We start from the raw sequence: 26,279 nt of genomic DNA, 5'->3' as shown, positions 1-26,279 counted from the left end.
ACGCGAAAGGGACAAAAGATATGTAGAAGCATGGCATTCTACGCATGCTCTTTCCAGAGACAAGAAGTCAAAACCAGATGCTGAGGTTTAGCTCGCTCCCGCAGCTGAATGAATCACAGCGTAAAACTTAAAACTAGGACACAGTGGCATCTGACTCCACCCTCCTTTGCATTTTCTATGACAAACATGGAGAACTGTTACGATAAATCAAAGGCATACAAGCATCTACACCATAACACCTGTTGGATGCATTAAAAATGACCTGCCATCAGCAGAGTGATGGCCTAGGCCTATTTAAGTGCAAGGTCAACTCTCAAAGGAAACTAGATTTATTTTTTTTCCAGAGAAAATGGAAACTACATTTTAAGCAATATCATGTGGTAAATTCCAAGCTTAACAAGGGAACATCGCACTGCCAGCCTTGCCTTTGATCAAAGGAAACTCGTGATTAGCTAGCACAGTGCTAACTAAGTTACTTTAGGCTAACATGCATTTCAAACACAAAAGGCTCAACTAAAGGCAAGACAAGCGAACAACGGCAATGTCTGCAAGGCAAACAAACACACGGCAATGTCTGAGTCGGCGGGCCCTGACCAACCACACTCTACTGGCTATCCAATCCAATTGTTTTTAATCCAGTTTTGTTTTTTATATTCAGTCTATGCTTACCCACCCATAACACTTGATCCTTCAGTTGGTACCTCTATTTCTTAACAAAAAGTGTTTTTCAAATTGCAGAAGCAACAGCTATTATTGAATCATGGTTATCATGCCTCTACAGTATGCTCAACATTAGGTTTCCGATGCCTTTCTCTAGAGCTCAAAAACAGTACTTTTTGGACAACGGCTATGCATGTGAGTCCCCCACCATCTGAACAAATCACATAAGTCTTCGCAAAAGTGATCAAAATTTGAACAGAGGATCACGAAGTTGAATTTCTGAATCAGCCAGCTTATTTCTTTCAGAAAGTATCCTATCATTTGCAAACTGAAATTGCAACCTGCTGCTGTAATTGAGGCAAACCCTTGTCTGATAGCATCCTCATAACATGCCATCAGCTCTGCTGCTGCTACTCTTGCATGGCAAATAAGATTCCAACCATCCATGATCCTAAAAAACGATGAAATGATTCCCACTGATAAGGTTGCTCAAGACAGCTTAGCAAGCTTTTCTGCCTTTTGTACAACTTCTTCAATACCACCCACCATATAGAAAGCCTGCTCTGGCAAGTCATCAAATTTTCCATCCAATAAACCCTGCAAAGAAACGAAAAAATAATGATCCTATCAGGCGTAAACCTTGAAGACAAAACATGCCGGAAAGAATAGTGGGGGAAAGGCAAAAAATATCCCCATGCATGTTCTTTACCTCGTTGATGAGTGATAGATAAACCCAGCAGATACACAGAGATACAACCACCATCATATCACAGGAATACCAGTTCAAAAAATGACCAACCATGCAGAATAAAAAGCAGAACGCAAAAGAACTTTGAATATTTCGATTTGCAAAAGACCCCACCTTAAGCACAAAGAAAATCAATCCTTGTACATGAGAGGCAACCCTTCAACAGCTTCAACAGCAATTTTTTACCCATCAATGGGATCCTAAAGAGAGGTTTTAACCATTCACAAAAGACCACCCTGGATGAGGAATAGCTGGTGGACATTCGCAGCTGTGCTAACAGCCACAAGTCCTACAGGCTGAACTTTGATGGGAGGACTGTTGGAAGGGAAAACCATGATAGTTGTAGTCTCTGGTACATGTTGGAGGCGTATGTGTGGATGGTAGATGTGATTGATAGGTGTGATGGCAATTATCAAGGAGTGATTTGTGGATCTAAGAAGATGCTCTCTCATGAGCTAATCAGTGATGTTTTGTGCCTCCATAGCTTCCCATTTTCTTCAACAATTGATATGAGAGCCAGGTTTTGTCCTGCCATGTCTTGAAGGTCTCTGCAATTTGCTTTGACAGACCTCTCTGCTCTCTACCACTGGTTGTGCACTTTCTAGGATCCTTACAGACCTCTGTGCATTAAGAGGACTTGTAGCTGCCGCCACTCCGATCGCAGGTCATCGTAGATCGCTGCATATCCAAGGGCACCACATTTCTGCCAAAATTCCATAGAAAAGATCTGCTACACATTTTCTATAGAGCCCTACGTACTCCCTTGTCATATTTTATCTAGGTTCTCGACTGGCTACTGCATACAGTACACGAGTCAGGCTGAGCGACTATTCTAATGCATAATGTTGGCGTCGACTATGATTTCTTTTGTGTATTTTCTGAGCTTCTTCTCATATAAGTGACTTTGGTTGGAATTGCTACAAGCTGCTGCCCTTGGGCCCTGCGTACTTCTCAGTTACGACACTACAGCTGCTTCATTGTTCTAGAGTAAACAAGGGAATCCTGGACCAGAAATTCATTGGCACATTTCTTCACATATGCAGTATCACGTTCCTTCACAATATCATTTTACGCAGTCATATAGCCACCTGGCATGTTTATTTCTTGTCAGAGGTTTCTGTAAATTTTTGCTGGCTACTGAATATGGAAGAGTATGAATACTGTGACGATATGACAACAATCAACTTCTACAGAAGCACTCACTCACTCAACTACATAACGCCACGGATGCTGCTTACCAATTCATTGCAAAAGTCTTCACCTTGGGTGATTTATCAGAAGCTTCACATGGAAATTTTTGGAATCTTCATTGACACTCATTCAAGATAGGGGAAATACAATCTCCCACAATCATGTTTATGTTCTTATGTGTCTGAGTTGGGTTCTCTGCCCAGGATGTCCCACAAATGATTGTAATAATCGTTTTGTCATGTGCACTACTTGGGGTTGTCAATTTTTTGATAGACTGAAGAAGACATATAGTAGTGCAGTCAAGCTCTTTGGCACTTGTTTCCTAGATATCTGAGTTTCCGCATGTCTATTCTTGTTAAGCCTCTGAGCCATGCTTGTTGAGCCTCTGAGACTTTTTTGAGCCATGCTTACTAGCTTCTGAGTCTGCTGCAGGAATTATACCTTCATTGGAACATTATTGATCATTTATGAGCCCAAACTGCCATAGCCTTTAAATGTCATCTTAGGTCACTCCACATTCGTTTTTGGGTTTGTCTTTTGTCAAGATACACTGTCGTTTTCGGGTTAGAAGTCTCTTTGTAAGGAATTCCCTCTCTTTGTTTTGATAAGGTGATTTCATTTGAGACTCACTCTTTGGGCTGACGGTTTCGACTTTGAGTAGTGAAACTCTTTGTTTTGAGTATTCACCATTTGTCGAGAATCTGCCATTATGACAGTTTGTCATTTTATGTAAACCACTATCTTTGGTTTGAGGGGGGTGTTGGAAGGGCAAACCTTGATAGTTGGAATCATGGGTACATGTCTTTGCGATTTGGAGGCGTATGTGTGGATGGTAGATGTGATTGACAAGTGTGATGGAGATTATCAAGGAGTGATTTGTGGATCTAAGAAGAGCTCTCTCATGAGCTAATCAGTGATGTCAAAGATATGTATGTGAGACTCTCATTTGAATAGAGACAATGAGTCTTGTTCTTGATTATAGGCTTTGCATCTACTAAAGTTCCAACCCAAAGATGGTACTTCAGATTTTGAAAGGTATGAGCTTAAGCCTTTTCTAGACCCTCCCACTCTCACAGCTCTTTTCAAGATCCCTAATCCATCGGTAGAACAGAAACCACAAGATACAACAGTGGAATATAAACCACGCATTCTCTCAACTAGACATGTTCAAGAGATCTCAAAAATACGCATCCCCCAAGATGACAATACAAGCTCAAGTCTTCTGATTTGTAGCAGAATATAGAGACCAAGCCTCGGTCAAGAGGTCAAGCTACGGTCAACACTACAGCTCAAGCTTCCCTTTTTTTGGACTTCCTATTTGACAACTGGTTGATATCCCTAGCCACTCTACACAGCAGGAGCAATCAAGTTATTCAAATCACCTGACATGAAAGCACAGAAGCTACATCCACAAATCAGATGGATAACGCAGGTCGATCCTTATTTATGCTCCTACCTGGAAACATAATATTCCCATGCGAGGTGCATTGTTTGGCCTCCCTAACAATTGTCACTCCATCCAAAACATTACAAGACCCTAATGGACTAGGCACTAAGGGCAACTGTTGCCTGTATGACCTGCAAATCATCCGAATCAAGCCATGAAAACATGGATCCAGGTTGTTGGGGCAGCCAAAGGCTACCATGAGTTAACCAAGATGCGTCAGGTGCAGGGGGTCCCAATCCTTGTTCTATTGCCACGCATGTTTCCAGAGCTCCAAAAATGTCCTGAAAGGAATTCTTTGGAGTGCCTTCTGTTGCCTACATATTCAAGGCCATCATAGCCTCATAATTGTATATGGCACTATGTCCCCCATTAATCCACATATCACCACGAGCCTCAAGAGGAGGAGGTCACCAATACCTATCCAACACCCTCCACATATAAGTTCATGCCGTATTGCCTCTTTTTGCTGCTCCATGCTCGTTGCTTCTTTCTACAAGGTGCTTGGGCTGCTCTCCAACCCACTAGATACGCATGTGCCTCTTGCGATGAGCCTCCCACACCTTACTACAAAGGCTGCAACATCTGTTTGGACCAAGACGGATTGCTTAATTTTCAACTTCTTCCTCATGCTCTTGGGCTCTCCTCCATTAGCACAAGAAGTATTATACTTCAACCTTCATCCCACAACTTCAGCTCAGCACAAACAGATGTTACAGCAGCCGTAGGGCTGTGTTCCGGCTGAGAAAAATTGCTTCTTTTTCAAATGCCTTTATGGTCTGTTGGACTCTCCTCCCATGGCACAAGCAATTTACTCCAAGCCTTCAGCCCTCAATGTTAGTTCAAGCTTTTACTTTATAGCTTGGGCAGTAAGGTGTGAAATAAGCCATGTTGCAGTCATCATTAGCCAAGCCTCTTTTGGGCTTTTCATACATCTCCTATAGACATCCTACAGCTGCCATGAATTGTGCTGTGCAGACTTATGCCAGACTGCAAACATCAATCACTTAGACTGCCCTTTCTCAGGCTTCATCAAACATCATCTGCTATAAACATTTCCGAAACAACAATCAAATGTACAGGAAACGGCAGGAATAGGCTGAGTTTAGTACAAGCAGGGGAATAAAACTACTCAACTGCAACTTCACCAAACCATGCTGTTCACCATCACAATGCCAGAGCAGGCAATTCATGGGTACAACAAATCAATGATCTTGCTTCTCATCATTACATGCATACAAGTACCCTCGAGCATTCAAGCATTGGTTACATGGACTGTCCTACAAATCCCCACGACACAAAATAGTCACTATGTAATCTATATCATTGTCCTCTTCAACATCCCATCCTTCCGCTGGCCCTGAACTTGAAGGATGGATCAATCCTTGATTCTAGCCTATGATTATTGTGCACATATACAAGAATCTGCCAATCTTATGTCCAATTTGATTGCCTTATGAAGCCATAAGAGGACCACTTGACAACTCCAACAGAAGACAAGGTTGAATGCGATTATGCAATTCATCATGCACGGTCAACACGTGTGATCTTTGAAGGATCGGCTTCCTTCAGAGTGCAGAGCATCGACATGCCTTTTATGATTTGAAGTGTGGCTGTAACTGACTAGCAAGGGGTTGGTGCATCAAATTGTGTGCACGTCAATGCCACATGCATCACCTCTTGCAGCAACGTTATGTGGATCAGCCGCACGTGCGCGTGCATCATGAGATTCATCGACGTCATCTTCAAGGCAACCTATGTCAATATTGTTTTGATAGATGACCATTGTTGCATTGAAATTTTGAAAAACATAGCCTTTCTTGAAGTCTCAACTCTCGATGCTTTAAAAACAAAAGGATTTCCATCAGTGTTTGTGCCAAACATGTCGTCAGTTTTTAGTTTCAGCCTACGACTTCTCAAATATGAGCATGCAATCAATATCACCTTCCATCTCAAGTATGACCTAAAATAGAGCTTTTATGTCAAGCTTTACATATACCTAGATGAATCCAGGAACATTCCCAAACTCATCCTCTAAAAACACAACATAGTGCAATTTCAATCTCACGATAGTCATTCATAAGATTGAAAACCATAAACTCCATCACGCATAGCAGGGACTAGCTACTATGACATCCCCACTGACACCATCAGCGCCCAACAGTGGGTGTAGACCATTGAATAAAAATATGCTCTCACACATACAAATCCACACACCCACACATACTTGAGCATCCTTTTATACAAAGTCTTCGTACTGAGTTTCTGTCGGCACTCCGGAGGTGAAGGGCAAACTCAGCCATGACGAAGGCTAGCACTAAAGGAGAAGGCTAATCAAAAAGTAGTCCAAAATCTTTTCATTCAAGCTACAACTGCTTGTGAAGTCTAAACGATTTCATTTTAGTCTCTCCCAAACGAGGATCTAACTCTAGCTGATAGGGCAACGCATCAATTAGAATTATCACTATACTAGCAGGCCACAACTTGGACGAAAACTTCACAAGGCGAAATTTGCATGTCCGCCGATGATACGGCAGAAGCATATAACTGTCAAGCTTTACATCTTTAAAGCTGTAAGTTCTTATCACTCAATGTTCATAAAGATTTAAATTGAAGGTTCAGCCATCAAAGACTCTTGTTTGTCCTCATCCTTGCCCTCATGTCCGTCCTTCTACTTGTCTTCATTGTCATGTGATTCATGCCATCAATGTTTGTGCCAATCATGTTGTCACCTTCTAATTCAGCTCACAACTTCTCAAATGTGAATATGTGATTCGACATCACATTCCGCCTCAAGCACCTCGAGTGTAGAGAGCTTTAATGTTAAGCTTTACAACTTCAAACCTATGAGTTATTTTGTCCAATGAAAAGGAACTTCTACTAATGCTTTGAAATAACAACCATACAAAACAGCAAAACCAAAAGGTGCTGATCATTTTGTTGAAGACGGGGGGGAGAAACCAGCCTGTTTCCAGAGAACCCAGCACATTGCCTCTGGAATCTCCGGTACACGAGCTAGCAACCAAGGTGGTGGACTATACAACTAGTGAATACCTCTCGCAATGATGATATAGAAGATGCCTGCAAGCAATGCCTTGCAGAAACACTCCCATCTTTCGGCGGTCGCTCTAGAGCCCAAAGTCCCACACCCCCGAATGGCGTGCAAGCAAGGTATAGATGATATCCTACCAAATGGCGACAAGAGAGGCCGCCGGAGGAATCTACTGGCCTCCCATCACCAAGCTGCACCGGGTCACCAAGATGTTCCAAGCAATGATGCTGGAAACTCTCCCAAAAGCTATAGTTTAATGAAGATACACAGCGAACGTGGCTAGGGGACACTACCTCATTGCCTCAATCATAGCCACAAATTCGCCTCAAATCCAAAAGGCTGGAACGGTTGGGTCTATCGAGAAAGCATGCCCTCGTTGTGAGCCATGCAACCATCCCCCAAGTGAAATCCCACTGCATCCGTGTGGGAGCTAGCCACTATCCTCAAAGCTGCTAACCAAATCCTCTACCCTAATGGGCAAAATGAGGTATCGCCTCTATCACTTTGTCCGTACAACAATGGTAGCTGCCATCCGCCCACATTTGGCCTCCATAAGCTATCATCCAGAAGAAGTATGAAATCTTCCATGGTCTTAGGCTGGTCCAGAGACATGACCAGAAGTGAGATTATCTCTCATGAGGGACACCTCCAATTAAACCCAATGGCGCGCCCTCGAGGGGGTGCAAGCTAAGGCATTGGCCAATACGTATCATGTTGGAGAAAAAGGAGAACTCAGGTGGGCTAGAACCACTCCTCTAGATCCCACTGAATGTCCCAGAGAGGTCGACCCCAGAGTCTCTAGCGTGCTCCCTCTTGTTCTAAAGTACCAAGCGGCCCACTATCTTGATCCACTGCCAAACCAACCCATCCAAAACCTCCTCGTCCCAATAGTCTCTCTCTGTCTCAGCCCAGCTTTGAAGCAGTGGCTGCATGAAGGGAACACCGAGGAACTGCCGCGATGCACAAGTTGTCTGCGTGGCAGTTTGGACTGACCCACCTGTGAGCCCCCAATGAGGAGGACAAGGGGTCAGTTGACTGTAGGGGGTTAGGGGTTACCTGGAGCAGAGGATTGCACGACAGCCTGATCAGCTTTGAAGCGGTGGCTGCATGGAGGGAGCACCAGGGAACTGCCGCGATGCACAAGTTGTCTGCATGGCAGTTTAGACAGATGGACAGCAAGGATTGGCCACTACCAGGGCCTATGTAATGGAAGTCTGCAGCAGCCAGTCAGACTTCACAGACTGGGATTAGGGCAGATCTGAACAGTTGAACGGACTGCTCCAGTTGTCAGCTATTTCAGCGAGTTCTCAGCTTATATACAACCCCTCTACTCTCCACCTCAAGCATCAATTCATTGAAGCCCTTCAGCAAGGCAGCGTGGACTAGAGAGAGATGTGGACTGTTCTGCAGGAGAGATCTCAGCACAGTAATCATCTACAGTTACTGTTTTGTACCCAGCACCTTGGCTAGAAGTTTGTGCACTATTGAGAGCTGTTGTTCCCACTTTTGTGGACGAACAAAGACTTGGCCTATGCCCTATCCCCTTCATCATTACCACCATTCCACCTCTTTGTCCTTGCCCATCAATCCACCTTATCCCCTATTTGAGCTCTGTTGAGAGCTGTTGTTCCCACTTTTGTGGATGAATAGAGACTGAGTTGTCTCTCTCTTCTTGTCTCGTATCTGAGGTTTGAGTAAGTCACACCTTGTTTATTTAACATGGTATCAGAGCCTACATCAGATCCCTTCGTTTCACTCTGAAGGAAAGAGTCACTTCCATGTTTGAAGGCGAACTTGATTCAAAGGAAAGGTGTGTGCTGAGCCTGTTTGGTTGCAGCAGCAGACTTGGAGCCTACATCCAGGAAGACCAAGGCAGTCTATGTACTGCAGACAAAGCTTGAAGAAGGGCTGCACACCTAGGCTGACACTCAGGGCAGCAAGGTGCGGGGCATCAGACACGGAGACTAAGGTCTACATACGCTCATCAGGGAGCACGTGGACACAGGGATCTAGGAGTGTCTCGGAAGAAGTAAGACAGCATCTTTTGGTGAGGACAAAGGACCCAATGTGAGAATGGTCCCATGTAATCAAGATAGCTACTAAGTTACGGAAATACTAATCGAGTGCTACTCCATTTTGTTTTTGTTGTACCATTCCGTAGTCGTGATTCAACCGACGAAAACTAACTCCTCTCTCTCCAAATGGGATGAAGCACAAACCCAGTAGCATCATATTCCACCTATATATAGCAAAGTGCAAATCATGGCCCATAATTGGTTAGAACTTTACATGATTGATTGCATATTGGCTCATAAGAAAAGAATACATGGTGTGAAGAATAAAAAAGATACAACTTCACAGTCGATTCTATAATATATCACCTTTTGCACCCAAGTCGTGTACTTTTTATAATTTGTCTCCTAGAACATTCTTCTTATTATGGCCCCATGGTTGCATGTAGACTATGATAAGATACAGAGTCTCAAACCTAGTGCACACAATGTCATTATGATAAGACAATGCTTCCAAAATGTATTGCTAAGAACACAATGTTCCGAAAATTCGACTTGTCCTTTGAAGGCTACCACTTTGTCCACTTCAGACTTACAACACTTTCCTTAATGCTACCTTGACATTCAGCAAGATGCCGAAAACACTATATATCAGGAACATGCCCAAGCTCATCCTCTAAAAACACAGCATAGTGCAATTTTAATCTCATAATAGTCACTCATAAGGTTGAAACCATAAACTCATCACACATAGCAGAGACTAGCTACTATGACATCCCCACTGACATCATCATCGCCCAACAGTGGGTGTAGACCATAGTATAAACATATACTCTCACACATACAAATCCACATACCCACACATACTTGATCATCCATTTATACAAAGTCTTTGTACTGAGTTTATGTCAACACTCCAAAGGTGAAGGGCAGACTCGGCCATAAGCCTCACTATAAGCTGATGCATGATACCTTTTTCTTTCAAAAAAGTCTCAAATTCATGAGACATATACTCCCTCCCTCGATCTGTTCGAAGTGTCTGCACCTTGAGTCCTGTCTCATTCTCAACCATAGCCACAAAGTGTTTGAAATGCATAAACACTTCTGATTTTGCCTTGAGACCATAGACCCAAGTGTAATTGGTAAAGTCATCTATGAATGTAACAAAATAGAGATAACCCCCAAAAGCAGGTGTCCTCATGGGACCGCAGACATCACTGTGAATAAGCTGTAATTTCCGTGTAGCTTTCACTGCACCATCCTTTTTGAAGGGAAGTCTATGCATTTTGCCAAGAATGCGGCCTTCACATGCATGAGGAGGAGGCGACTCCAAGGGAGGCAATGCATCGACCATATCATGCCTCTAGTGTCATTAAGCTGCCATAGCTCATGTGCCCATACCTGGCATGCCATAACTCCGCATTCTACATCGCAACAGTGGGAATGCTAACTGATAATGCAAGATGGGATCTTTTTTCATATATATCGAGCTGAAAAAGACCCTGATACAAAGTGCCAGACAACATCAAAGCATAGTCATTTTCTTTGTCTCTGACTGCACACTTGTCATCATCAAAAACAACATGAAATCTTCCTCTATTGAGTGAGGACACTGAAAGCAAATTCTTCTTTATCCCTGGCACATAGAGGACATCTAAAATTTTAAAATCTGTGCCATCAATGGATGTGAGAATAATGTCTCCCACTCCACACACTGAATAAGAAGAATTATTCGCACAAGTTACCTTCTTCTTGGTGGGTGAAGAATGCAAAGTTACAAACAAACTCTTCTTGGAAGTGATGTGCTTTGAAGCACCACTGTCAAAATACCAAGTATGAAATGTCTCATCAACACTAAAGGAGCATTCATCTTTTGAAGAATCGTAACTGCAAGTCAAGAAAGCATATGGGTCATCATCATTAGTGGCTGTAATATCAGAACTACCCACTGAAAAATCTGAAGTGCAAGACTGAAAGGCATAGTACTCTTCAACAAAGTTGGCTGCAACATCTCCTCCATCATGAGAATGTGGAACTGATGCATCTGACACAGCCATACCGGAATCCCTTTTCTTCTCTTTGGCTATGTACTTCTTACACTCTCCAATATAATGACTTGGCTTCTTGCAATAATGACAGATGCCTTTCTTTTTCTGCTTATTTGTATCACCCTTTGCCTTATAAGAAGGCTGTCCAGAATCAGCTTTATGCTGATGTGTGGGCTGATTGGCATGTGGCTTTTGCTGCCCTTTACCCTTGGGCTTGAATTTTGAGAGCATAGCATGCTCGCCAGCCCAGGTTGCCATATTTCTGCGAGTTTGTTTCTCTTGCGACAGAAGTCCTACCAACTCGTGAAAGGAGAGAGGATTGCTGCCCCCCCTCAATGACAAATTCAGCGAGGTGTGGAAACCGAGATAGGACTCAGGAAGAGAGTTTAGAGTGGTGGTGATCATCTCTGAATCCGGAATGACTTCATCAATATTCAGCAATTGTTCCCTGAGGTCCTGAAGCTTTGTGAGGTGAGAATTCATGGAATCTCCCTCCTCCATATGTGTATGGAAAAGTTCTCGCTTCAGAAAGGAAACCCTAGCATCATTTCTTGCTGCAAACATACTCTCTAGTATCTCCCAAGCTGCCATAGATGTCTTGCATGACCGAATATGAGGTATAATGAACCTCTTGACAGAAAGAGAAATCACTGAAAGAGCTTGTGCATCTCTAGAGTCCCATCTTTTTTACTCTACTATGGGAGCTCCTGAAGCGGCTGCTCCAACCACCTGTGCTGTATTTGTACCTCTACCCCTGCCTCCAACTGTAGGAGTGACAGGTGTGGTCGCTGTATCTGGTCTTTCTTCATCTCCATTGACATAATCCCAAAGATGTCTGCTAATCAAGATATTGCGAACCATGAAACTCCACAAGGAGTAGTCGGTGCCATCCAACTTATCCTCTTGTGTGAAAACCCCGAACACCTCATTTGAGTTGTTCTGAGCCATTTTCACCAGATAATCTCAAAAATACAAGGAGACTGACCAAGTGAAATCCCTTCCTGGGATATAAAATGCAAAAGTAAAATCTGCCCACAGTGACAAATACGGTCACAGCTTGTCAAAGGCTCAGAATGCACTTCAAATATTCTGGAAATGCTCTCCAATGTCACTCAAAAATACCTGCAAAACTTTCCAATGTCTGCAATGTCACTCAAAATGAGTCCAAAATTGCCTGCAACAGTCCCAAAATGCTTGTACACTGCCAAATTGCATCAGAATGCCAAAAGCCCCAATTTCGTCAGGGAAATTGCATCCAAAAGAGGGCAAATTGCCTGAAAGCCCCAAAAATGCACGAAATTGCTGTGTAAAGCAAAAAGCCCCAAATTTTTGCAAGAAATTGCAACTCAAAAGGGGCAAATTGACTGAAAGCCCCAATTTGCCATTTATCTGCAAAAAGAACCAAATTCTACTGCCTATGTGTGCAAATGAGCACACCCTCAATCCCAAAATGCACCAGCTTGAATCCACAGCCATAATCCCCAACCAAACAATGGCTCACTGCACAAATGCCTGACAAAGATAAAAACACCTGCAAGATTCACCTGCAATGAGAACTCTCCAAATGACCAAGGCACCTTTTTGCAGAAAGACTAGAACAGCCCGTACAATACGGACTGTACGGCTGTACGGACAGCTAAAGAGAGCTGTACGGCCCAGCGTAGGTACGGTTGATCAGAACAGTATGGATGACCATACTATTGTACGGCCTAATACACATTGATGGAGGAGCTGTTGCAGGTACATATGGAAGAACTGTCGGAAGCAATACAGACAGCGCAAGAAAGTAAGTGTACGGACTGGAGCATTTGTATGGTCAACAGTACAGTAGTCTGCTGTTAGTTGTACGACAGTTGTACAACGAAGGTACGACGGATGTACAGCCAGCAAACTCCAAATCCATACAACGTACAGACGTTGTACAGCTGTTCACGGGCTGATGCTAGTTCACGTCGTACGGCTGTTCACGGGCTGATGCTAGTTCACGTCGTACGGCTGTTCATGGCTTGTAGCATTTGAGACTTTGAAAGAGTGCCATGAGACATTGAAGTGGATTCTAGATAGACCAAGAATCCCATCGATGATCCAAAGATAAGCTCTAGTGAGGTGAAAAGTGCCCCTAACCTACTTATTACATTACATTGGTCACTGCTAGAATATAATAATAATTCTAACAGCTATCTAATTAGAGTGTATGACTTGCACAATCAAAACAAGTTTGACTAAGCAATGAGCATAGGAATGGGAATTTAAGTGAGCTCAAGAAGTTCCAGAAAAGCATTAAAGAGTTAGCGCAAGCTATCAGATTGTCTGGAGGGCTGATCAAGCTTGTCATGAACTACAATGGTTTCTAGGATGGGCGTGAGATCTTAGCTTCTTGTGTGTTGGTTCAAGAGATAAGTTGATCGGTTATAGTTTTGGTTACATAAATATTGAGGGCTTGTGAAACCATAGCATATCTGGATTACAATCCAGTCTTGTTGAATAACATGACTTGGCCTTCTTATTTAAGAATTACTTGCATCTTTTAATCCATGTCGTCAATGAATACCTTTCAAAAACACTCTTTCTTTTACAAGTAGTAGCAAACCTACTAGATTGTATCTTTCCCTAGTTGATTCTTATCCAAAATCAAATCTAGCTTTACCAAAGTGTTCTAGATGTCATCCTCTTTCTAATGACTATGTAAGCTTCGAGATTAAAACAAACTTCTTAGACGTATTAGAATCAAATTTTGTTAAAGGCTTTTGATTCCCAATATATTCTACTATAACATAATAAAATATAATTTGACCCAAAATTTTTCAATTTACTATTTTTCGATCTTTACTTCATTCTAAAATAAGGAATCGTTTTGTAGTTATTTCTATCTTACAAATCGTTTAGATCACTCATTTAACATGTCATATCACTCTTTTCTCTCATTGCACTCTATAAACTAGGCAATTCCAAGTACTCTCTAGTTTGGTATGTAGTTTGGTCCCTTATGGGTACTCGAATGGGGTACGGTTGATTTTTACCTTTCTCAAACACTCCTTTTACTCTCAATCCCATTACCCCCAAGGGGGCCACCCCTACGCAAGGCCTAGATAGTACCTACCTATTTGAGATCTTGCAAGAAAAAAGTACGCATTTTATAAACATAACGAAGGAATGAGACACCAAAAGGGTCAGCTCTGTTGCTTAGCTGCTCCTGCTCACACTTCTAGCTGTGTGCCTAACCAGTGGATCTTCATAGGTTGTTAGGAGAGGCTACGTTGATGCCTAAACTCTACCTCATCAGGGCTATTTATAGGAGGGGGCTGGATTTCCTCTCCCCCCCCAGATCTTGCCCATCAAGGTTGGCAGACTATTGATCAGCCCATTGGATGATCTGCTCAAACCCTCAGCTGACCTAGGTTTGTATTGACTGACCTAGGTTTGTATTGGCTGACTTGGCTATCTATGTTGGTTGTATCCGACCTGTTTTGAAGCTTCTTCATCCAACCCATGGCACCCATGGATAGCCCCAATCTTGGGCCCACTCCAAGTTGGTCCCACATAGACTATTCTAGACCCAACCAAGGGTGCACTAATCAAACCCAAGAAGGATTTACCAATGCTGCCCAAGTTGCAGCCAATTGTACTGCCCACATGGCAAGTGAGGATGTTGCCTACATGGTACCCCCACATGCCATCCCATAGCCATGGATCTACCGATGTGGCATATCCTCTTATACCCTAGCCTAGGACAGGTGGGCTCACTGACGGGGGGGGGACCCTATTGACATCCCTCACATCAACCCAATGTGAATCTACACTCACACGACCAAATGAATGCTCTATCAATTTTTGCGGAAGAGCTCTCAAAAAACCTTGAACATTGGTCCTTGCACCCGCATCTTCAACTCCTCTAGGTATTGCTCTACAAAGTACTCGGACTCTTCGTGCCAACTTGAATCACAAGCAACCAAGTGTTCTCCGAATGTGGCATTGCCAAAGAAAGGCATGTCCTCGCCATAATTAGATATGGCACTAAATCTTGATAGAGCGGAACACTTGAGTAGCAAATAGTCTAAGCAGCAAATACTCTATAATCTAATAGAGCGCAACTGGAGTGAAACTTGAAAAGCATTGAGAATGCAAGCAAGGTTGCAGATGCAAGATGCAAATCATGATGAAGCGTACAACCACCATGAGGAAATGCATGCACCCCAAAGAAATCTACTTAATCGAACGTCAACTTACCATTCTAAAACGACATACATAACTTTGCATTCTTGTCTTGTTTGCACTCCACAATTGTTCCAGTAGGCCTTCCTTCAACAAACATTCCCCACTTGATTCTAGGCGGAACATCGTTCCCATGTTTCATATGAAGGGAGCAACATTCCCTAGTAACAATGGAGGACATACCCGAGTAATTGGGTGACTAGTGGATTGATCATTAGAATATGATAGATGTATCAGAGGCGTACGAGATTTTAAGATATGGCACAAGTTTTGATCATGAAAGGAATTTTAGAGAAGACAAAGGAGGATTTATTAACTATAAATATTGAGGCAATATACGTTTGGGCATCGACAAAGTCACAAAAGAAGCTAAGGTGCGTAGACAAATAGAATAATACCTAAAGCTAGATATATTCAACCCAATTTCTTTCCTTTTGCTTCATCGGTGATATTAAAGAGAAACAACAATAGTATGTTTTGGATTGTCTATCAATTATCGTGGTCTAGTATCCATCGTGAGGATTGGCGATCTCTTAGATGTGAAATAGTTATCTTTCGTACGATTGATCACAAAAGTGGCTAACATCAGATCAAAATTTGAGCTCAAGATTATTGAACAGCTTCAAACCAAGTATTGTTGTTATGAGGTTTTCATGATGCCTTTTGGGCTTACCAATGCTCCAACTATACTCATTGCTGGAAATAAAGACCTTTGGGGACTTGGTGTGGCCCAAACCCCCTCGTGGCATCATCGAGAGTTTTACACCAAGTTCCGTGATCGAGGTACCCATGAGGCAGTGTGGTTGGACGAAGATTTTTTCCAGGAGTTTCCCCAGATATTGGCGGACTACTTGGAAGCAATGAACCTACCGCCAAGTTAAGAAGGAGGGAATGTCACATGCACCCTTGCACTTTGGTGCAAGGTGACACACTGGCTACATCGACAAGTGCATTATAGTTCCCAGATAGGAGATTTTGTCGTATGCTGTGACCCCTTTGTGATGTTGGTAAGCTGAAAGGAAAGCAAAGAGTGGACACAAACTCAAAATACTTACATTATGGAATGAAGAACAGTGAGGTCCTTAAGTAGGCACCTCATACATGCTCACTGACATCACTGATGACTTCAGAGCTCCACAATCATCTCCTCAATCTGCTCCTAGATTCTCTCAATCATCCTATGTGGCTCTCCACCACCTAACTGTGCTTGTGGGCACCTAACTGTGCCTCTAGCACTCACACATAGAAACCAAGGTGTGCCTGAGGCATACACCTTGAGATATCCCATCAAACCCCCCCTCAAGGGAATACCTCAGGCTATGTCAAGGATACATCTAGTCTCATAGTTTCTCATGCCATCTCATGGTGGTCAAGGATAAATGTATGGCTAGGTTCTCATGCTAGCAAGGGTTCCCATGGGTGTAAGGTCAACAAAAGGAATACAAAAAGACCTTCCAATGGTTATCTCCCCTGCATGTACATGCACACAATGTCTGCAGGAGGTACCATGGAGCAAAACATACACATGGCCTACATCATAAGGTGACCAGAGGTGTTTACAAAACACACAAAACAAAATAGTTTATTTCATTCATTTTGGAGGACTATCCAGGCTAAGTACCTTGACATAAAAAGAGAGATCTGGAGCATACATAGAGATGATTTAAAATGCATAATCTTCAAAGGATGCCTCATCTTGTGGAGGCTCATCAACTGAAAGTAGATTTGCATTTTCAGTCTTTGCTTTGGCTCTGCAAAACTTCTCATGATGGTTGTTCTTGCCATAGTGTTTGCATGGGTTAATTTTGAAGCAGTCCTTTGAAAGGTGATTTGTCTTTCCACAGTGATTGCAAGGGGTATACTTGCCCTTCTGGACTTTTACAGCATAAACAGTGTCATTGCCTTCCCTGAGCTCCATATGCCTTTCTTCTTCTTGGAGAGCAGAGATAATACCTTCAAGATTAGGATTAGGAAGATTTTTCAAAGTGGTAACTATGTGATCATAATCTTCAGGCATACTCTTGAGTAACACTGCCATAGCATCATCTGGAGTAATAGGAGAGTTGTAGAAGCTAATTGAGTCATAAGACTCCGCATATAGTTGACATGAGCTGCCAAAGTAGTGCCACTAACCATCTTCAATTCAAAGAAAGAGATTTTAAGTGATAATTTAGAGATGTGAGAGCTAGCACCAAAAATCATGTCAAGCTTCTGCCAGGCTTCTGAAGGAGACTCTAAGTCAGAGATGTGGTGAATATAATCATCTCCTAAAGCAAGAGCAATGATACCATATGCTTTCTCCTCTCTAGCGGGATCCCTTGCCGGACGTGTCGGAGTTGAGGATTCTCCAACATTGGAGGCTGTAGAAGAAGCGGTTGGAGTCGGTTTGACAAGTCCCCAGAGGTTCTCTCTCATCAATGCAAATTTCACCTTCATCTGCCATGTGTGGAAGCCCTTTCCATTGAACTTCTCTAGATTCAATAGGGTAGCCATGAGAGGGTCTAACCCAGATATTGGGCAGTGTCTTTCTCTCTTACAAGGCAAAAAATAATTGAAAAACTTCCAAAATATAAGCACTTGATGTAGCAAAGACTAGTGACCAATATTCAATCAATGATGCTTCTTCTTACATGCTTCATAGAGGTGGCTAAAATGAATACTTTCCAATCAAAACCAGGTCTAGCAATTCAAAGAAAAACTGAAGCCACACTTGTACTGATGCTATTGAAAACTTCAAAAACTCAGAAGTGCTAGAGTAGCATTTTATGTAGCATCATCTTCAAAAACTTGTCAAAACTGTCAAAACCAAAGGACTGAACTTGGAGGGCTTGTAGCTCACTCTTCAAAGCAAGGAAAAGAGGGCTTTCTGAAGCAAAAGAAAGCTCATATACCAGAGAGGATCCAGCACAGAGGTTGGACGAAATGGCGCGCGCTATTGCCCAAGGGAGTTGCTGCAGGCTGAACCTGAGTTTTGACGATTTCTCCTTCGTTACTGAACCAAATGAGCTGAAAAATGACTCAAAATCTTCGTCTTGAGGTCGCCCATCTACTCCTAAGAGGGCTCAAGCAATGGCGCAACAGGCAAGGAGTATTGTGCAATAGAAGAATGGCGAAAAAATGCAGCTGTTTGGAGAATGGCAGCCAACAGAGACGTTTTTTTTTTCAATTGCTTGCAGGTGGAAGTTCGCCCATACTAGAGGAGTTTGCAGCTCAGAGGGTTTGGGCAATGGTCGTTTGTAGGCAGAGAACCAAGCTCTCAAAGATTTAGGAAAGGAGGAGGAAAATGGGGAAGAAGAAGATGATGTGGCAGAAATGGGCTCAAGGGGGATCAAAGGGCTCTGATACCATGTTGGTAAGCTGAAAGGAAAGCAAAGAGTGGACACAAACTCAGAATACTTGCATTATGGAATGAAGAAGAGTGAGGTCCTTAAGTAGGCACCTCATACATGCTCACTGACATCACTAATGACTTCAGAGCTCCACAATCATCTCCTCAATCTGCTCCTAGATTCTCTCAATCATCCTATGTGGCTCTCCACCACCTAACTGTGCTTGTGGGCACCTAACTGTGCCTCTAGCACTCACACATAGAAACCAAGGTGTGCCTGAGGCATACACCTTGAGATATCCCATCATGTGAGCCCTCTCAGCCTTAGGTCAAGTCAGTAGTCAGTTCTTGTTCACTAGTACCCACTGGAGAACAGTAGGTTAAGTGTTTCCATCTTATAGTTTAGGTCTTAGCCTAGGTCAGGAGTCACTTTAGGGTCCCCAAAGGCTGGACAGGTAAGCAAGGAAGGCAGCCTGCAAAGGCTGCCCAAAAACTCCCCTGGCAAATGAGCCAGGGAGGGCTTTTTATAGGCTGGTTGTAGGCCAGCCAGTCTGTAAAACAGACTGAGTCTAATATACAGACTGAGTCAGTCTGTTTACAGACTGGGTTGGCTCAGTCCAGCCCTATAAAAGGGCCCCTTGGCTGCCCTGTTTTCTCATTCAGTTTGCTCCTGCCTTCAGTCCTCCTACAGCTCCACTTCAGCCTCCTGTGCAGCCCCTGAGATCCTCAGATCTGGCCCTGCTCTAGCCTCAGTCCCTTGGCCATCAGTTCAGCCTGATCTGAAGGTGACCACGCAGCACAACAGTCGGAGGTTTGGACCAACAAACGGAGAGAGGTTTGGACACTGTTTCCTCAGCTTTCTCAGCTCTCTTTTACAGTTTACACAGCTCACTCTCAGCTCTATATTTCCGTCATCTCTCAGTTCTCTCATAGGATCTATCACTTCTAGCTTTTCACTCTCTCACTCACGCAGTAACCCTGCATTCCGCTAGACAGCACAAGCCTCTTCCTTGCCTTGCAGAAGCGTCCTACATCGTCAGTGTGGACAGCATCAAGGTCTCGGTATTGGTCGGCGTTGCCTCAGGTCTTTGGGTCTGCTACACGTGTGCACAGTGAGCTCTTCAGAAGCATGTTCCGTGCTCTCTTGAAGAGTGTTCTTTGTATTTCTCAGTTCTCCAAGTATAAAGCAAATTCTCCCCTAATTGGGGGAGGGGGCCCTCAGTGGGTACAGGGACCCAATCGGTTGTCGACTCTACTCTCCCTCTACCCTCATCTCCTTCCTCTCTCTGTGGTAAACAACGCTCATTCCTCGCTAAAGGTTTAGAGAAGGTCTTACTCTGAATTACACGATCAGATAACCGTTGCATGTTACACATCATGAGTGCTTGATGGAAATAAGGGGGGCTAGGAACTCCTTAGCGCACAATTGACATGCGGATATGTGAGGATGAAATCCCATAAGCAATAGTGGCACTTGAGGATCCCTGAATATAATAGGTGATGAAACTAATCATGCCGGCCTTTTGTTGGATGTGGGAGAGGCTTTGCGCGGCAATGGGGTGGGGATTGGGACCACCGCACCTCGGTGCACTCCTTGGCTGCCATGTGGAAGCATTTAGTGGTGACTCGCAGTTTTCTAACATGGTATCGGAACAAGAGTGGCTCTTGCAGACTTTGTAATTGGGCCACGTGTTCTACGATGCGGCACATTATTCCATGAACCTCCGTCTGTTCGTTGCACAACATATCTATATATAAACCCATGTTTGCAGAGGGCCTACTAGTAACTTGGCAAGTCTGTGGGTGGACAACAAGATCTATGCGCTCACAGAAGGTGGCGGCCTACAGGTGCTTTGACAATTGACAAGCAATGGCATGATTTCTCCAGTAACCTAGACCTTGAGTGTGGTTGGTCGCATACGGCAATTTTGAGCAACCCGTGTTGGTTGACCTTTGTGGGGAGTCGATTTGACCTATGTGGAGCTGAATGTATTTCGGTGTTTGGACCATGGGGGGTGTTGGAAATAAAGACCTTTGGGGCCTTAGTGTGGCGGAAACCCCCTCATGGCATCACGCGTGCTTAATGAAAATGAGGGGGCTAGTGGCTCCTTGGCCACAATTGACACATGGATATATGAGGATAAAATCCCATAAGTAATATAGGCACTTGAGGATCCTTGAATATAATAGGTAACGAATCGTCTCCCATTATCTAGCCGGCCTTTTGTTGGATGAGAGAGAGGCTCTGCGCGACTATGGGACGAGGATTAAGATGGCGCACTCCTTGGCTACCATGCGGCAGCATCTCGTGGTGGCTAGCAATTTCCTAACATTCATCATATTGATGGATGATTTACTAAGCTAATATATAGAAAGTTCGTAGTACACTATATTCACAAAAGTATTACAAAGCATAAGGAACCCTCAAGAAAAGTGTTTAATACTTTAAGACAAGCTATTCGAAATTATCTTAGACTGAAGATCATTCATCAATACATGATAGCCCATATGTAAGACATCTAGGTGTCTAGAAGACATACGAACTCATAAAACGTAATTTCTTTTGGTCAAAGATGAAAAAGAGCATTCAAGAATATGTCACATGATGTTTCTCGTGTCAAGTAAGGCAAAATGAGGGAAGCCACCTGGCCTTTTACAACAATTAAAAATCATTAGGTAGATGGGAGAGCATTTCCATGGCTAATCTACTACAACAAGGAGAGCATGACTACATCCATGAGGTGGTTGATCATCTAACCAAAATGGCTCACTTCATTCTAGCGAGAGAGTCAATTAGCACACCACTAGATTGTTTATAAGTAATGAATTTCGTCTACATGGATTGTTAAGGTCCATATTATCAAATATGGCATACAACATTTATTAGTCCATTTTGGATCACAATAGCCGATACATTTAATAATAAGCCGAGAATGAGTAATGGGAATCATCCTGAGATGAATGTCAAATAAAAGGAGCCAACTAAACTCGTGAGACATGTTGAGAGCATATGTTTCATTAAGGCAAAATACATGGAACAAGTGGTTGCCATTTCTTGAGTTTGTGTACAATGATAGAAAGCATTAGACCGGAAGGATGAGAACTTTTGGGCTGTTTTGTGAATTTTGACCGGATGTATTCAGCTAATTCCTGAACAGTTTTCGCACACTTGTGGATGAATAGTATCTATGATCTACTTCTCTTTTCTATGCTGCATTTTTTGCGTAAAATTTCAGTGAGTGAGTGGATCTATCTGTTAAGCAGTCCCTTCATTCTAAGGGTAAGGGGGTGAGAACAAAGGTAAAGGAGTTTTGGGCTCTAATCATTTTCATGGACTATGCTATTAAGCTTGAAAGCTTGAGTCACTTATTGGTAAGAGATAAGGACATTAAAGCAAAAGAGAGTAAGAAATGGGGCAAAAGGTGGAGTACACAAATGTCAGAGGGGTTGCCCAAAAGAGATAGGGACATTAAGGCAAAAGAAAGCAAGAAACGGAGGCATGGTGGAGTACACAAATGTGAGAGGTGTTGCTCAAAAGACTGAGTGGGTAAGGAGGAGAAAGCAAAGGTGAAATAAAGAGCATAACAAAGAGAGTAGTAATTAAACTCTTGAAGTATACAATGACAGTCCACTAGCCTTTCATTACCCAGAAGCTTCCTTCCCTCTTTCTTGGCAATATCTTGGTAGAGGGTAAGGAAACTTGGGAACTAATTGCTTTTGCTTTTTGACAAATCTCCAATAGCTAAAGCTAATACTTTCAGATTGGCTTCACTTTATTAGCTAACCCTCGACTCAGCCCCACGACACATTGGGCTAGAGGAGGAGATAGCTAACATGAGGGCAATTTGGATCAGCCGAAAGAGACGACAGGCGCGGTGGAGCCAACAAAGCATAGGATGGCCAAAGCACGCACGATAGAGGTCCAAGCCAAGCCATCACTGCTCTACCCAAAGGAGACCACCCGAGTCGAGGTGTCACTCTTGATATGGCCCACCAAATATAAAGATCACGGAGACCACGTCCCCCACCACAACGAGACATCTTCGTATCTCATCGGAGAGCCACCATGGCCCCCGTATATATATTAGAAGCACTAGATTTGCATGTCTAAGTTTTTGAGATTTTGAGATTATTAGCTTAGCTTAGCACTCAACAAAGGCCTTCGCGAGCCCTTTCCTTCAGCCCACAATGTTTTGTATGAGTTACTTTCTCTCATAGGCCCATGAGGCCTCTTGACGATATTAATAAATCTCTCCCTCTCTCTCTCTCTCTCTCTCTCTCTCTCTCTCTCTCTCTCTCTCTCTCACTTCTGCCATTTTGCATGGCCATTGCACTCACATAACAAAGTTATCGGCATGCCACTCTTCTTAGCATTTCTTTTCATGTATTCCTTTACACTCAGAAGACAAACCCCCCCCCCCCCCCCCCAATAACACCTATAAGCATTAACTCAAAACACAATTTACATACCTTGAATCCAGCAATACATTCCTTCAGGTCAACGTATTTGCCAGGAGACCCTGTGAAGACCTCAGCCACGTGAAATGGTTGGCTCAAAAATCGCTGAATTTTCCTAGCCCGTGCTACTGTCAGTTTGTCATCTTCACTGAGTTCATCCATACCCAGAATAGCTATGATATCCTGAAGACTCTTATAGTTTTGCAAAACCTGTTGCACATTACGAGCAACCTGATAATGTTCTTCACCCAATATGTAGGGGGAAAGCATGCGAGATGTCGAATCCAGTGGGTCCACGGCTGGATAAATACCAAGCTCAGAGATCTGCAACACAGGAAAAGTGATGTTCCAGCCACAATAATTAGGGGGGGGCAACTGGGTACCCTATCCCGAAACGACATTGTATCGAACCGAAAACAAACCTGAAAGCCTCAAATGATACTATAAGCTTATCAAGAAACGTGTACCTGTCGAGACAGCACTGTGGTGGCATCAAGATGGGCAAAAGTAGTGGCTGGGGCAGGGTCTGTCAAATCATCAGCAGGAACATAAATAGCCTGTACAGAAGTAATTGAACCTTTCTTGGTAGTGGTAATCCGTTCTTGTAAACTACCAAGATCGGTTGCTAAGGTGGGCTGATATCCCACAGCAGATGGTATACGTCCTAAAAGAGCTGACACTTCTGAATTGGCCTGCACAAGAAGTAGAAGGTCAAATCCTAAAATTGACATTTCGACACTTCCCTTCTGTTTCAATTCATGGAACCTCATTCAACGAGTGCACCTGAGTAAATCGGAAAATGTTGTCAATAAAAAGCAACACATCCTGACCCTCTGCATCACGAAAGTATTCTGCGACAGTCAAACCAGTCAACCCAACTCTTGCACGAGCACCTGGAGGCTCATTCATCTGTCCATATACAAGAGCGCATTTGCTCTCCAACTGCATCAATATTTTCAGGAGTTAGTTGAACCCATGGACTCAGTGCTGTGAATCCTCGCCAAAAATAGCAACTGATCTACCTGTTTCTCCCCCAGCTTAATGACCCCACTTTCAATCATTTCTTTATAGAGGTCATTGCCCTCTCTTGTCCGCTCTCCTACACCAGCAAACACTGAGAAACCACCTGCAAACAATTAGAACTGGTATTAGTTCCTATTCAATAGAGCTTTATGCCAGCCGTTATGTTGTAAATTATAAGCTCTCACACACCATGAGCCTTTGCGATGTTGTTGATCAGTTCCATGATAAGAACGGTCTTTCCTACACCAGCACCTCCAAACAATCCAATCTTTCCACCTCGTTGATAAGGGGCCAACAGGTCGACAACCTATCGAAAGAAATGCCTCCGTTATTTCTTGATGTGATGAACTACATGTCAACTGTACAGTAAGCCCACATACAAGGACTGAAAAGGAACGTGAATGACTTCCAGTATAGTCTAAAGAAGTCCAATGAAATTGAAGACTGGTGACAAAATAATCGATCTTTAACCTTAATTCCAGTAACCAAAATCTCCTGCTCCGTACTCTGGTCAACAAAAGGAGGAGCCTCACGATGGATAGGCAAAAAGTGCTCAGTTTCTGCCAAAGGATGCAAAAAAGGGTTAAAGAATATTTACATAAAATGCGAACTGAACCCATGAGATTACATGTCCCTCCCAAATGTTATTGGGGCTGGGTAACGCACAATATCTATATTTAAAAGAGATACATTACTGATTCTCAAAACGGAAATAGAAGATTCGTACTGATGTCGCCACGCTCATCAATTGGTTCTCCAATCACGTTCATAATGCGTCCCAGGGTAGCCCTACCCACAGGGACCTGCCGACAGATTTTGTCAAATTTTGAATAAGCAAGAGGAAAACTCGGAATGAACTGCAATAACGAGGAACCGAGCCCAGTGCATTGCTTTTTGTGGAGATCCACATTCCCCAGACACACTCTACATGCACAGCCATTGTTGAGCATCTTCTGAGCTGAAAATTTCTAGAGACCGAGGCAAGAAATAGCACATCCCCCCAAAAAAAATCCGTTAACAGCCTTTGGTTACGAGATGGCCTAAGTTGCAACACATCGAGAAATGTGAGTGACCCCGCAAATTTCGACTCAATATAATCGGAAATTGATTCACAATTTCGATTCCGCAGCGTTTTCACGTTCTTGTTCGTCTTTTGCTTAGCACGTCAGCAGAATGGTACATTCCTTTTTTCCCTTTTGACCACTTTTCGTCTTAACGATACATTCTTAACAAAGGAGCATCTCATCCAAAAATCCGGCAACATTTTCCGGAAAGGATAAAGCGTCACCGTGATGGGGGCTCCGGTGTTCAGCACTTTCTGCCCACGCACAAGGCCATCCGTGGAATCCATAGCGATCGTTCGGACAGTGCTCTCACCAAGATGCTGCGCCACTTCGAGCACGAGGCGGATGTTATTGTCCTGCACCTCGAGGGCAGTCAGGATGGGCGGGAGCCCAGTGTCGAAGCGGACATCCACGACGGCTCCGATGACCTGGGCGATGGAGCCGATGCTACCTTTGCCAGAGAATTCATCCATCTCATCGGAAGATCCAGAGGAGGGAGAGTCAGCTACGGCGGCGGCGGCTTCGGAGGCGAACGAGCGGGAGGGGGAGGAGAGGGCGGGAGGGCGGGGGAAAGGGGAGAGGGAAGGGGAGAGGCGAAGGAGGTGGAAGGAGGAGAAGCGACGGAGGGAGGGGGAAGGGGGGGATTTGAGGGCGACATAGCGGAGGAGGGAGGAGAGGCAACGGCGGGAGGCCATGGAGGCCAATGCAGGGCGAAGATCTGGCTATGGCGGAAGGGGGACCTCAGAGATGTTGGCTATGGCGAACTCCAAGCTCTGTCCCAAGACACAAGAACATGAAGAAGATGATGAAGATGACGATGAAGAAGGAAAAACCTACCTTCACTATTCCGGACTCCAAATCTCCCTCTCTCTAGAATCACCTAGCTTTCATTTGGAATCCGCCCCCCACGTCACCCATGTTCATGGGATTTCCAATCCTCTCTCTTCACTTCGAACATGCCTCTCCTCCTCTCCTCGAGTAGCTCTCGCAGTCTCGACCCTCCGTTGCTCGAGCAGTTTGGGCGCTCGGTCACCCACCT

The 26,279-nt window shown here is 43.7% G+C and overlaps 1 protein-coding gene across 1 annotated transcript; it reads right to left on the bottom strand.

Annotated features, from left to right (window-relative positions):
- Positions 1-689: 689 nt before the first annotated feature.
- On the bottom strand, positions 690-26,057 carry LOC147900041 (ATP synthase subunit beta, mitochondrial-like). The gene is made up of 9 exons (XM_087376742.1): positions 25,465-26,057; positions 24,904-24,979; positions 24,648-24,736; positions 24,366-24,483; positions 24,176-24,279; positions 23,937-24,095; positions 23,621-23,845; positions 23,166-23,477; positions 690-1,257 (listed from the first exon to the last, which is right to left on the bottom strand). The coding sequence occupies exons 1-9, from the start codon at positions 25,933-25,935 to the stop codon at positions 1,150-1,152; spliced, it is 1,662 nt and encodes a 553-aa protein (XP_087232868.1). The 5' UTR covers positions 25,936-26,057; the 3' UTR covers positions 690-1,149.
- Between the last annotated feature and the right edge of the window lie 222 nt (positions 26,058-26,279).

The sequence above is a fragment of the Dipteris shenzhenensis genome, chromosome 7 (genome assembly GCF_047967505.1).
Source record: "Dipteris shenzhenensis isolate YYH24624 ecotype China chromosome 7, Dip_SZ_1.0, whole genome shotgun sequence".
NCBI classification, from domain to species: Eukaryota; Viridiplantae; Streptophyta; class Polypodiopsida; order Gleicheniales; family Dipteridaceae; genus Dipteris; species Dipteris shenzhenensis.
Note: the sequence above shows the minus strand (reverse complement) of the source record. Positions and strands in the feature narration are given on the sequence as shown.